General features: G+C 63.2%; 1 protein-coding gene across 1 annotated transcript; it reads left to right on the forward strand.

Moving 5' to 3' along the window:
- Positions 1–8,740: 8,740 nt before the first annotated feature.
- Positions 8,741–12,487, forward strand: NKPD1 (NTPase KAP family P-loop domain containing 1; the record flags this gene model as incomplete). Its single annotated transcript, XM_064406568.1, is given in 4 exon segments — positions 8,741–8,915; positions 9,378–9,509; positions 10,238–10,287; positions 10,289–12,487. Coding segments are annotated over 4 exon segments (1,953 nt in total), but the record flags the coding sequence as incomplete, so codon positions are not given.
- Positions 12,488–12,855: the final 368 nt, after the last annotated feature.

Raw genomic sequence — 12,855 nt, forward strand, 5'->3', positions numbered from 1 at the left:
AAAATAACCCCAAACCATACAAACAATCCCCCAAAAAACCCCAAAATAACCCCAAAATTGAGTGTCCCCCCCTCTTTTATGGCACAGCACTGCGGGGGGGGACACCCCAAAATTAGGGAGAGACACCCCAAAAAACACTGAAAATAACCCCAAAATCCTCCCCAAATAACGGCCAAAAATAACCCAAAAACATCCAAACAACCCCAAAATAACCCCAAAATTGAGTGTCCTACCCCCATATTTGGGCACAGCACTGCGGGGGGGGACACCCCAAAATTAGGGAGCACCCCCCAAAAAAAACCCTAAAAACAACCCCAAAATCCCCCCAAAAACCGGCCCAAAATAACTCCGAAATAACCCAAAACCATCCAAACAACCCGAAAATAACCCCAAAACTGGGTGTGTTCCCCCACATTTTATGAAGCAGCACTGCGGAGGGGGGACACCCCAAAATTAGGGAGAGACACCCCAAAAAAACCCCTAAAAACAACCCCAAAACCCCCCCCAAAAACGGCCCAAAATAACTCTGAAATAACCCAAAACCATCCAAACAACCCAAAAAAACCCCAAAATTTGGTGTCGCCCCCCCACATTTCAACACAACACTGGGGGGGGAGGGGGGACACCCCAAAATTAGGGAGCACCCCTCCAAAAAAAAACCCTAAAAACAAACTTAAATCCCCAGAAATACTGCCCAAAACGACCCAAAAACATCCAAACAACCCCCCCCCAAAAAACCCAAAATTGGGGGTTCCCCCCCCACACACATTTTAGTACAGCTCGGCGGGGGGGACACCCCAAAATTAGGGGGCCCCCCCCAAAAAAAATCCCCTAAAAACAACCCCAAAATTAGGGAGCTCCCCCCCAAAAAAAAACCCTACAAAAATAACCCCAAAATTACTCAAAATAATCCCCAAACACTCAAACCAACCCCAAAATAACCCCAAAATCCCCAAATTGGGGGGTTAAGGTTTTTTTTTTTCGGGGGGTCCCAGAAATTTCTGGGGGATGAGAACTGGGGGGGGACACCCCCGAAATTTGGGGGGGGATCCTGAATTTTTTGGGGATGAGTCCAGAACATTTTGGGCTCGAGGGGGGATCCCGAAATTTGGGGGATCCCAAAAATTTGAGGGGGGCGTCCAGGAGGGGATCCTGAATCTTTTTGGGGTGGGGGTCCCGAAATTTGGGGGGTCCCGGGGGGGTTGGATCCTGAAATCTGGGGGGATCCAAACTTCGTGGGTGGGCTTTAAAAATTTGGGGGGGGGTCCCTGACATTTTGGGGGGGGGGTCCAGAGTGAGATCCCGAAATTTGAGGGGGGGTCTTGGAAATTTTGGGGGGAATCCAAAATTTGGGGGGGGGGGTTCAGGGGGGGATCCCGACATTTGGGTGGGATCCAGATTTGGGGAGGGGGGGGTCCTGGAAATTTGGGGCGGGTCCAGGAAATTTGCGGGGGGTCCCAGCCATTTGGGGGGGTCCAGAACATTTGGGGGGGTCCAGGAAATTTGGGGTGGATCCCAGCCCATTTTTTGGGGCGGATCCAGAACATTTTGGGGAGGTTCCAGGATGAAATCCCGACATTTGGGGGGGGGGTCGCAGCCATTTGGGGGGGGGGGGTCCAGGACATTTGGGGGGGGTCCTGGAAATTTGGGGGGGGGTCCAGAACATTTGGGGGCGGTCCAGGACATTTTTTGGGGCGAATCCAGAATATTTTGGGGAGGCTCCAGGACGAAATCCCGACATTTGGGGGGGGGTCTCAGCCATTTGGGGGGTCCCAGCCATTTGGGGGGGGGGTCGCAGACATTTGGGGGGGGGTCCCAGCCATTTTTTGGGGGGTCCCAGCCCCGGGGGGGGGGTCCCAGCCCATTTTTTGGGGCGGATCCAGAACATTTTGGGGAGGCTCCAGGACGAAATCCCGACATTTGGGGCGGGATCCCGACACTTACTGGGGGGACCCCAGGCGGGTTCAGATTTGGGGGGGGGTCCAGGATCTCTGGGGGTGCTCCCGGACATTTTGGGGGGGGGTCCCGGGGCTGTTTTTTGGGTCGGGGGGGCCCCCGGGGCCGGCCGGGGCCGAGCGCTGCCGGGGCCCCTCTGTTTATGTTGCGAATTCCCGGCGTTTTCCAGCGGGACCCGATGAGCTCATGGAGCTGCGTGGGTGGGATGGGGCCCACCCTTCCCCCGAGCCCCCCCGGGAGGGGCCCCAAAACCCCCCCGACCCCAAAAACCCCTCCCCAAAAATCCGGGAGGGGCGCGCAAACCCCCACCCTAAAAAGGGAAGGAAAAGGGGTTTTTGGTATTTGGGGTTTTTGGGGGGGCTGCGAGGGTGGGATGGGACCACCCTTGGGATGGGGCCCACCCCGACCCGAGCCCCCCCGGGAGGGGCCCCCCGGCCCCAAAAACCCCCCCGACCCCAAAAACCCCTCCCCAAAAATCCGGGGAGGGGCGCGCAAACCCCCACCCTAAAAAGGGAAGGAAAAGGGGTTTTGATTTTGGGGTTTTTGGGGGGGGCTGCGAGGGTGGGATGGGGTTCAGCCCGATCCGAACCCCCCTGGGAGGGGCCCCCCGGCCCCAAAACCCCCCCCCGACCCCAAAAACCCCTCCCCAAAAAGCGGGAGGGGAGCACAAAACCCCCACCCTAAAAAGGGAAGGAAAAGGGGTTTTGGTATTTGGGGTTTTTGGGAGATCCCGCCCCAAAACGCCCGTGGGGATTTGAGGGGGGGTGAAATTTGGGATTTGGGATTGGAGAGCCCAAAATGTCCTGGGAACCTCCCCTAGACCATGAACCCCAAAATTTGTGGGGTTGTCAAACCTCCCCCCCTCAGCAAAAAGGGAATTTTGGGGTGTTGGGACCCCCCCCGTACCCCAAATCCTCCCTGGAGCCCAAAATTCCCCCCGTGTCCTAAAAGATCCTGAACCCCAAAATGTCCCAAATCCACCCCCCCCATATCCCAAATCCCTCCTGAACCCCAAATCCCTCCTGAACCCCAAATCCTCCACCCCAAATCCTGAACCCCAAATCCCTCCTGAACCCCAAATCCCTCCTGAACCCCAAATCCTCCCATATCCCAAAATTCTCTACCCCAAATCTTTCACCCCAAATCTCTCCTGAACTCCATATCCTGAACCCCAAATCTTCCCGAATCCCAAAATCCTCCTGAACCCCAAATCCCTCCTGAACCCCAAAATCCCCACGTATCCCAAATCCCTCCCTCCAGCCCAAACTCCCCCTTATCCCAAAAACTCCCCGGCACCCCAAAATCCCCAAAACCGCCCCATATCCCAAATTCCCCCTTCTGAAAACTTTCGGATCCCAACTCCCCCTCCCCAAAATCCCAAATCCCCCACAAACTCCAAAATCTCCCTCCACCCCAAAGCCCCCCCCCAAATCCCAAACTCCCCAAAACCCCAAATCTCCCCCAAACTCCAAAACTTTCCTCCATCCCAAACCCCTCAAAATCCCAAACTCCCCAAAATCCCAAAGCCTCCCTCCACCCCAAACTCCCCTCTCCCAAAACTTCCAGATCCCGACTCCCCCTCCCCAAAATCCCAAACTCTCCCCTTCCTAAAACTTCCGCATCTCGACCGCCCCCTCCCCAAAATCCCAAATCCCAAATTCCCCCCAAAATCCCAAACTCCCCCCCCTCCCAAAACTTCTGCATCCCGACCGCCCCCTCCCCAAAATCCCAAATCCCAACCTCCCAAACCTTCCGGCTCCCGCCTCCCCCTCCCCAAAATCCCAAATCCCAAACTCCCCCATTCCCAAAACTTCCGCATCCCGACACCCCCTGCCCAAAATCCCAAACCCCTCCCAAATCCCAAACTCCCCCCAAAATCCCAAACTCCCCCTTCCCAAAACTTCCGCATCCCGACGGCCCCCTCCCCAAACTCCCAAATCCCAAATTCCCCCCAAAATCCCAAACTCCCCCTTCCCAAAACTTCCGCATCCCGACGGCCCCCTCCCCAAAATCCCAAATCCCAAATTCTCCCCTTCCTAAAACTTCCGCATCTCGACCGCCCCCTCCCCAAAATCCCAAATCCCAAATTCTCCCCTTCCTAAAACTTCCGCATCTCGACCGCCCCCTCCCCAAAACCCCAAACTCCCCCCTCCCCAACCTTCCGGCTCCCGCCTCCCCCTCCCCAAAACCCCAAATCCCAACCTCTCAAACCTTCCGGCTCCCGCCTCCCCCTCCCCAAAACCCCAAATCCCAACCTCTCAAACCTTCCGGCTCCCGCCTCCCCCTCCCCAAAATCCCAAATCCCAACCTCCCCAACCTCCCGCCTCCCCCTCCCCAAGCCCCCCGAGCCCCCCAAAGCCCGCCCCCCCGCACTGACCGAGCCTGAAGCCGCTGCCCGGGGGGGGGGCCCGGCCGCTCTCCAGCACCACGGTGACGTTGCTGTCGCCGTCCCCCCCCCCCGCCACCCCCGCCCCCCCCCGGGGGCGACACCCGGGGGCGCAGCGACCCCCGGGGCAGCAGCGGGGGGGGGGAGAAGCGCACGCGGAGCCGGGGGGGGCCGGGACCCCCGGGGGGGGACAGCGGGGGACCCCGGGGCGGGCAGCGCCAGCACCGCGGCGAGCAGCAGCGCGGGGCCCATCGCCATCGGGGGGGACAGCAGAGCGGGGGACACGGGGGGGACACGGGGGGGACACGGCGGGAACCGCCCCGGGGTGGGGCCGGGGGGGGCGGGGAAACCCCCGGGGTGGGGCCCGAGCATCGCCCACCCCCCCCAGACAGACAGACAGACAGACAGCGGACATGGGGACACGGGGGGACACGGGGGGGACACAGGGGGGACATCGGAGACAAATCGGGGGGGACACGGGGGGGGACAAACTGGATTTAAAGGGGGGGACACGGAGGGGACAAGGGCGGGGACAGCAGTGGGGACACGGGGGGGACACGGGGGGGGGACACGGGGGGGGACATGAGGGACAAATCGGGGGGGACACGGGGACAGAGTGGGGGGGACACCGGGCGGGACAAGGCGGGGACAGCAGTGGGGGACACGGGGAGGACACGGGGGGGACACTCGGGACAAGGAGGGCGACAAGGGGGGACACGGGATTTGACACGGGGGGGACACAGGGGAAGGATCAGGGGGGGACACGAGACCCCCGGGGGGGGACACGGGGGACCCCGGCGAGCAGCAGAGCGGGGCCCATCGCCATCGGGGGGGACGCGGGGGACGACAGCGCGGGGGACACGGGGGGGGACACGGGGGGGACACGGCGGGAACCGCCCCGGGGTGGGGCCGGGGGGGGCGGGGAAACCCCCGGGGTGGGGCCCGAGCATCGCCCACCCCCCCCAGACAGACAGACAGACAGACAGCGGACATGGGGACACGGGGGACACGGGGCGGGACATGAGGGACAGATCGGGGGGGACACGGGGCGGGACACGGTGGGGACAGCTGGGGGGACAAGAGGGACAGACTGGGGGGGGCACAGGACTTAAAACGAGGGGGGACAAGGGGGGGGACACGGAGGTGACAAAGTGGGGACAAGGAAGGGGACATGAGGGACAGATTGGGGGGGGACACGGGAGCCCCAGGGGGGGTCACACGGGGGTGACAAAGGGGGACACTGGGGGGGTCACGGGACACTGGGGGGGCTGGCCGGGGGGGAGGGGACACACGTGGGACATGGGTGTCACCCTCCCCACCCCCCCCCCCGCCCCGGTGCCACACGTGCCACCACCCCGGGGTGGCGAGGAAATGCCAGCGGTGCCACCCCGCCCCCGCAGGATCCGGTGACAACGGGCCGGCGACAATGGGGACAATGGGGACTCTGGGGACACGGGGCGAGCCCGGACCGGCGACAATGGGGACACCGGGAGAGCCCGGGCTGGGGACAATGGGGACACCCGGGGCTGGGGACAATGGGGACTCTGGGGACAATGGGGACACCGGGAGAGCCCGGGCTGGGGACAATGGGGACTCTGGGGACAATGGGGACACCGGGAGAGCCCGGGCTGGGGACAATGGGGACACCGGGCTGGGGACAATGGGGACACCGGGAGAGCCCGGGCTGGGGACAATGGGGACACCGGGAGAGCCCGGACCGGCGACAATGGGGACACCGGGAGAGCCCGGGCTGGGGACAATGGGGACTCTGGGGACAATGGGGACCTACCCCAGCCCATACTGGGGGACACTGGTGCCACCCCAGCCCAGCCCATACTGGGGACACTGGGGGCAGTGGGGGCAGTGGGGGCACCGGTGCCACCCCAGCCCACACTGGGGACACTGGTGTCACCCCAGCCCAGCCCATTCTGGGGACACTGGGGACACCGGTGCCACCCCAGCCCATACTGGGAACACTGGGGACACTGGTGCCACCCCAGCCCATACTGGGGACACTCCAGCCAGTTCTGGGGACACTGGGGACACCGGTGCCACCCCAGCCCATACTGGGGGACACTGGTGCCACCGGTGCCACCCCAGCCCACTCTGGGGACACTGGGGACAGTGGGACCCTACCCCAGCCCACACTGGTGCCACCGGTGCCACCCCAGCCCACACTGGGGGACACTGGTGCCACCGGTGCCACCCCAGCCCACACTGGGGACACTGGTGTCACCCCAGCCCAGCCCATTCTGGGGACACTGGGGGACACCGGTGTCACCCCAGCCCATACTGGGAACACTGGGGACACTGGTGCCACCCCAGCCCATACTGGGGACACTCCAGCCAGTTCTGGGGACACTGGGGACACCGGTGCCACCCCAGCCCATACTGGGGACACTGGTGCCACCGGTGCCACCCCAGCCCACTCTGGGGACACTGGGGACAGTGGGACCCTACCCCAGCCCACACTGGTGCCACCGGTGCCACCCCAGCCCACACTGGGGACACTGGTGCCACCGGTGCCACCCCAGCCCACTCTGGGGACACTGGGGACAGTGGGACCCTACCCCAGCCCATACTGGGGACACTGGTGCCACCGGTGCCACCCCAGCCCGGCCGCGCCGCGGGTGGCGGCAGGGGGCGGTGGGGGAGGGGCGCGGCCACCCCGCTGTCACCCGGGTGCCACCACCGTGCCCGGGCCAGCAGGTTCCTCTGGCAGCGGCCACCGGAAGCGGCGCTGCCACCGCGGTGCCACCGCGATGCCACAGCGATGCGACAGCGATGATGTGACAGCGCTGCCACGCCGATGCCACAGCGATGTGACAGCGGTGCCACCGCGGCGCTGGCCGTGTCACCGAGCAGAGCTGGCACCGTCCCCTGCCCGCCCCCGGCGCGGGGGGGCGCGGCCCTGGCCGGGGTCCCGCTGTCCCCGATGTCCCCTCGGGCCGTCCCCTTTGTCCCGGTTGTCCCCTCGGGCCGTCCCCCTGTCCCCTTTGTCCCGCTGTCCCCGCTGTCCCCTCGGGCCGTCCCCCTGTCCCCTTTGTCCCGGTTGTCGCCGCTGTCCCCCTCCCGGGCCGGATCCGGGCGGGAATTGCTGCGCCCTGACTCAGGCCGGGCCCAGCCGGAATTTCTGCCCCGGCCGCCCCTCCCTGGCCGGGATCGCCGGGATCGCCGGTGCCGGTGCCATAAATCCGGGACAGGCACGGGACAGGCGCGGGACAGCGCCGGGAGGGCACGGGACAGGGACCGGGACAGGGATGGAGCCGCTGGAGCTGCCCCGGGTAGGACCGGGTGGGATCGGGATAGGATCGGGATCGGGATTGGCGGTGACAAAAACCCGGGACAGGACCGGGAGGGGGCGGGACAGGCACGGGACCAGGACAGGCGCTGGACCGGGACAGGCACGGGACAGGCACGGGACAGGGACAGGCACGGGACAGGGATGGAGCCGCTGGAGCTGCCCCGGGTAGGACTGGGTGGGATTGGGATGGGATTGGGATCGGGATTGGAGGTGCCAAAAACCCGGGACAGGACCGGGAGGGGGCGGGACAGGGACCGGGATGGGGACAGGCATGGGACAGGCACGGGACAGGACCGGGACAGGGACACGCACGGGACAGGGACAGGGATGGAGCCGCTGGAGCTGCCCCGGGTAGGACTGGGATAGGATCGGAATCACCGGTGCCATAAAGCCGGGACAGGCACGGGACAGCACCAGGAGGGGGGCGGGACAGGCACGGGACCGCGACAGGCACGGGACAGGACCGGGACAGGCACGGGACCGCGACAGGCACGGGACAGGGATGGAGCTCCTGGAGCTGCCCCGGGCAGGACCGGGATGGGATCGGGATCCCCACAGTGTCCCCAAGGTGTCCCTGTCCCCTCAGGGTTCCCATTGTTTGTGATGTCCCCAAGGTGTCCCCAAGGCTGTCCCCAAGGTGTCCCCAGGGTGTCCCCAAGGTGTCCCTGTCCCCTCAGAGTTCCCATTGTTTGTGATGTCCCCAAGGTGTCCCCAGGGTGTCCCTGTCCCCGCAGGGTTCCTGCTGTTTGTGATGTCCCCAGGGTGTCCCCAGGGTGTCCCCAAGGTGTCCCTGTCCCCTCAGGGTTCCCATTGTTTGTCATGTCCCCAAGGTGTCCCTGTCCCTTCCCCCCCCTCGGCGGTGTCGCCGTGGTGTCCCTGTCCCCGCAGTGTTCTCCCTCTCAGCGGTGTCCCCATGTCCCCAAGGTGTCTCTGTCCCTTTCCCCCTCCCTGCAGTGTCCCCATCCCATTCCCATTTGTCCCCACGGTGTCCCTTGTCCCCTCAGGGTTCCCATTGTTTGTGATGTCCCCAGGGTGTCCCCGGGGTGTCCCCAAGGTGTCCCCAGGGTGTCCCCAAGGTGCCCCTGTCCCCGCAGGGTTCCTGCTGCTCCTCGGGGGCCGGGGGCTGTCCCCGGGGATGTCCCCAGGGCTGTCCCCGGGGCTGTCCCCGGGGGGGTGCGAGGAGCGCGAGGCCTGGCTGGGCCCGGGGGGCTCCCCCCGGCCGTGTCCCCACGGAGCCCCCCGCCGAGGGAGCGGCCCCGGAGCTCCGAGGTACGTCTGGCCCCAATCCCAAACCCCAAATCCTGATCCCAAACACTGAATGTCATCCCAACCCCAAACCCCAAATCCCATTCCAGAATCCCCCATGGAGAATGACCCCAAACCCTGATCCCAAACACCAAATCCCAAACCCCTAATCCTGATCCCAAATCCCGATCCCAAATCAGAGCCCCCGACGGAGGATGACATCTACTGCCGCTGCCTGTCCCAAACCCCAAATTCCGATCCCAAACCCCAAATCCCGATCCCAAACCCCAAATCTCGATCCCAAACCCCAAACCCTGATCCCAAATCCCAAATCAGAGCCCCCGACGGAGGATGACATCTACTGCCGCTGCCTGTCCCAACCCCAAACCCCAAACCCCAAACCCCAAACCCCAAATCCCGATCCCAAATCCCAAACCCCTAATCCTGATCCCAAATCCTGATCCCAAATCCCAAATCCCAAATCAGAGCCCCCGACGGAGGATGACATCTACTGCCGCTGCCTGTCGCGCACCCTGTGCCACACGGCCACGCCCGTCACCGTCGGCTTCTACGCGCCCTGCGGCCACCGCCTGGAGTCCCTGCTGGCCAAGGTCACCGGTGGGTCCGGAACCCGGGAATTCGGGAACCCGGGAATTTGGGAATTCAGGAATTCGGGAATGTGGGAATTCAGGAATTGGGAGCAGCGGATTTGGGGTTTTCTGTGCCAGTGGTGTTTCCTGAAGGTTTGGGGTCTCATCACAAATTCCATCCCAATCCTTAGTTCAATCCCAAATCCCACCCCACACTCCCAAATTCCATCCCAAAACACAAATTTCATCTCAGTTCCAAATCCTATTCCAGTCCCAAATCTCATCCCATCCCAAATTCCAAATCTCATCCCAGTCCCAAATCTCACCTCAAATCCCATCCCATCCACCCCAACGCCATCTTAATCCCAAATCCCAAATCCTGCTCCGAAGCTGAAATCCCACCCCAAAAATCACAGCCAACCCCAAATCCCATCCCATCTTATCCCATCCCATGCATTCCATCCCAAACCCAGCCCAACCCAACCCAACCCAACGCAATCCAACCCAACCTAACCCAACCCAACCTAACCCAACCCAACTCAACCCAACCCAATCCAACCCAACCCAACCCAACCCAACCCAACCCAACCCATCCCATCCCAACACAATCCAACCCAACACATCCCAACCCAACCCAACACAATCCAACCCTATCCAATCCCACCCAACCCAAACCCCAAATCCAACCCCAAAAACCACCCCAAACCCCAAAAACTACCCCAAAACCCCAAACCCAACCCCAACTCTTGTCGCCAGCCTTCATGCGGGAGGAGATGGTGCAACGCGAAGCCGCCGAGCTGCGCCGGGGCCACCGCAAAGCCGCGCAGCCCCCACGGCTGGGGCCTGCTGGAGGCCCTGTGGCTCCTGGCCTTCTACGAGCCCGTGGTGACCGAGGGCCACCTGCGCAGGAAGAACCTGGAGTTCATCTTCATCCGCTTCAGCGCCTGGGAGTTCGCGGGCTGCGACAAGCTCTGGGCGGGGCTGGTGACCACGCTGTGCCACCACGTCCGGCAGCACTTCGGCGCCTTGCCGCTCAGCGTCTTCCACGTGCTGGGCTCGCGGCCGCGCTTCGCCTCGGGCTTCTCGCAGCGCGAGTGGGTGCTGAAGAAAGGGACCTGCCTGCGGCTCTGGGGGCTGCTCCTGGTGCTGGCCGTGGGCATCGCCATCCTCCTGGTGGCCCTGCTGGTGCCGGGCATCAAGGACCACCACGCGCTCAAGGTGGTGGGCAGCGCCGTGGCGTCGCTGTCGGGCTCCTCGCTGGTGCTGGGCGCCTTGTCCATCCTCAAGAACTTCCTGGTCAGCGAGAAGAAGAAGATCGAGCGCCTGACCAACAGCGACAGGTTCGCCGGGCAGCTGGGCTTCATGAGCAAAATCCGCGACGAGGTGGAGGTGTTGGTGGATTATTTGGCTTTCATGGAGGTCTTCGAGCGCCGGCGGCTGCGCGTGGTGCTGGAGATCACCAGCCTGGACCTCTGCTACCCGGAGAAAGTGGCCGGAGTGTTCAACGCCATGGCCACGCTGCTGTCGGACGCCAACGCGCCCTTCATCTTCCTGCTGGCCGTGGACCCCAGCGTCATCGTGCCGTGCCTGGAGCAGACGGGCTGCATGAAGGGGCTGGCGGACAACGGCTACCTGTACCTGAACCGCGCCGTCACGCTGCCCTTCTCCATCCCCGAGATGGGCGCGCGCTCCCGCCTGCGCAGCGTGGCCGCCGCCATCCAGACGCGCGAGGACCTCATGTACCGCATCATCGCCGGCAACGTCGCCAAAACCCGCGGCGGCGGCTGCTGCGGCGGCGGCGTTCCGGAGGCGCCCAGCTGGAAGGAGGCGGATTCCGAGGCGGTGGCGTGGATCCACGAGGCGTTCCGCTGCCTCCACGACGCCTCCGACGTTTTGAGCCGCTACCTGCCGGAGAACGGCGCCAACGTCCGGCGCATCGTCAACACCATCCCCATCACGCTGCGGCTGCTGCTGCACCGCGCCGCCGGCGCCGCCGCCGTGCCCTCGCCCCGCGCCGCGGCCGCCTGGGTGGTGCTGGCCGACCGCTGGCCCTGCCGCCTCAGCTGGGCGCTGCAGTGCCTGGAGGACGCCGGGCAGGGCGCGGCGGCGCCGGGCGGCGCGGCTCGGTCGCTCTGGAGCGTCTTCCAGGAGCACGCGGGCGAGCTGAGCGCGCTGCGGCAGCCGCTGGGCAAGGTGCTGAGCCTGGACGGCGACCCCGAGCTCTTCCAGGCCTTCCTGGCGCGGGATTTCCCCTTCGGCGCCGGCGAGGCGCGGCAGCTGCTCGGCGTCACCGTCAACCTGGACCACTCCATCCGGCAGCAGATGGGGCTGCTGCGGGCGCTGGCGCGGCTGGGCAGAGGCATGCCCGTGTCCCGCGGGGTGCAGTGCCCCGGTGCCCGGTGAGCCCGGCTGGGAACGGGATTGGGATCGGGATTTGGCGATTTGGGATTTGGGATTGGGGTTTGGGATCAGGAATGGCATCAGGATTTGGAACGGCATTGGGATTTGGATTGAGATCAGGATCAAGATTTGTGACTTGGGATCAGGAATGGCATCGGGATTTGGAATTGGGAATTTGGGGATTTGGGATTGGGATCAGGAATGGCATCGGGATTTGGAACGGCACTGGGATTTGGGATTGGCATCAGGATTTGGGATTGAGATCAGGATCAAGATTTGTGACCTGGGATCAGGAATGGCATTGGGATTTGGAATGGCATTGGGATTTGGGATCAGGAGTGGCATCAGGATTTGGAGCAGCACTGGGATTTGGGATTGGCATCAGGACTGGGGATTGGGAATGGCAGCAGGATTTGGGATTGAGATCAGGATCAAGACTTGTGACTTGGGATCAGGAATGGCATCGGGATTTGGGCTTGGGATTTGGGGTTTGGGAATTTGGGATTGGGATCAGGAATGGCATCGGGATTTGGAATGGCATCAGGATTGAGGATTTGGGATCAGGATTGAGGATTTGGGATCAGGATCGGGATTGGGGATCAGGATTGGGATCCGGACCCCACCGAGGGCAGGGTGGGCTCCTGGAGGAATTTGGGGATCTTTTTAGGGGAACGGGGATTAGGAATTCCCAGAACTGTGATCCTGGAGATGCTGGAGGGGATTGAGGAGATCCAGAGGGAATTCCTGGGGTCTATTCCTGTTTCTTGGAGATGTTGGATGGGTTTGGGATGATCCAGAGGGAATTCTTTGGTTTTATTCCCAGTTTTTGTCACTGGGAGATGCTGGAGGAGACTGGGATTGGGAATTCCAGGGTTTTGATCCCAGATTTTGGAGATGCTGGAGGGGTTTGGGATGATCCAGAGGGAATTCTTTGGTTTTATTCCCAGTTTTTGTCACTGGGAAATGCTTGGAGG

The sequence above is a fragment of the Passer domesticus genome, unplaced genomic scaffold (genome assembly GCF_036417665.1).
Source record: "Passer domesticus isolate bPasDom1 unplaced genomic scaffold, bPasDom1.hap1 HAP1_SCAFFOLD_308, whole genome shotgun sequence".
Lineage (NCBI taxonomy): Eukaryota > Metazoa > Chordata > Aves > Passeriformes > Passeridae > Passer > Passer domesticus.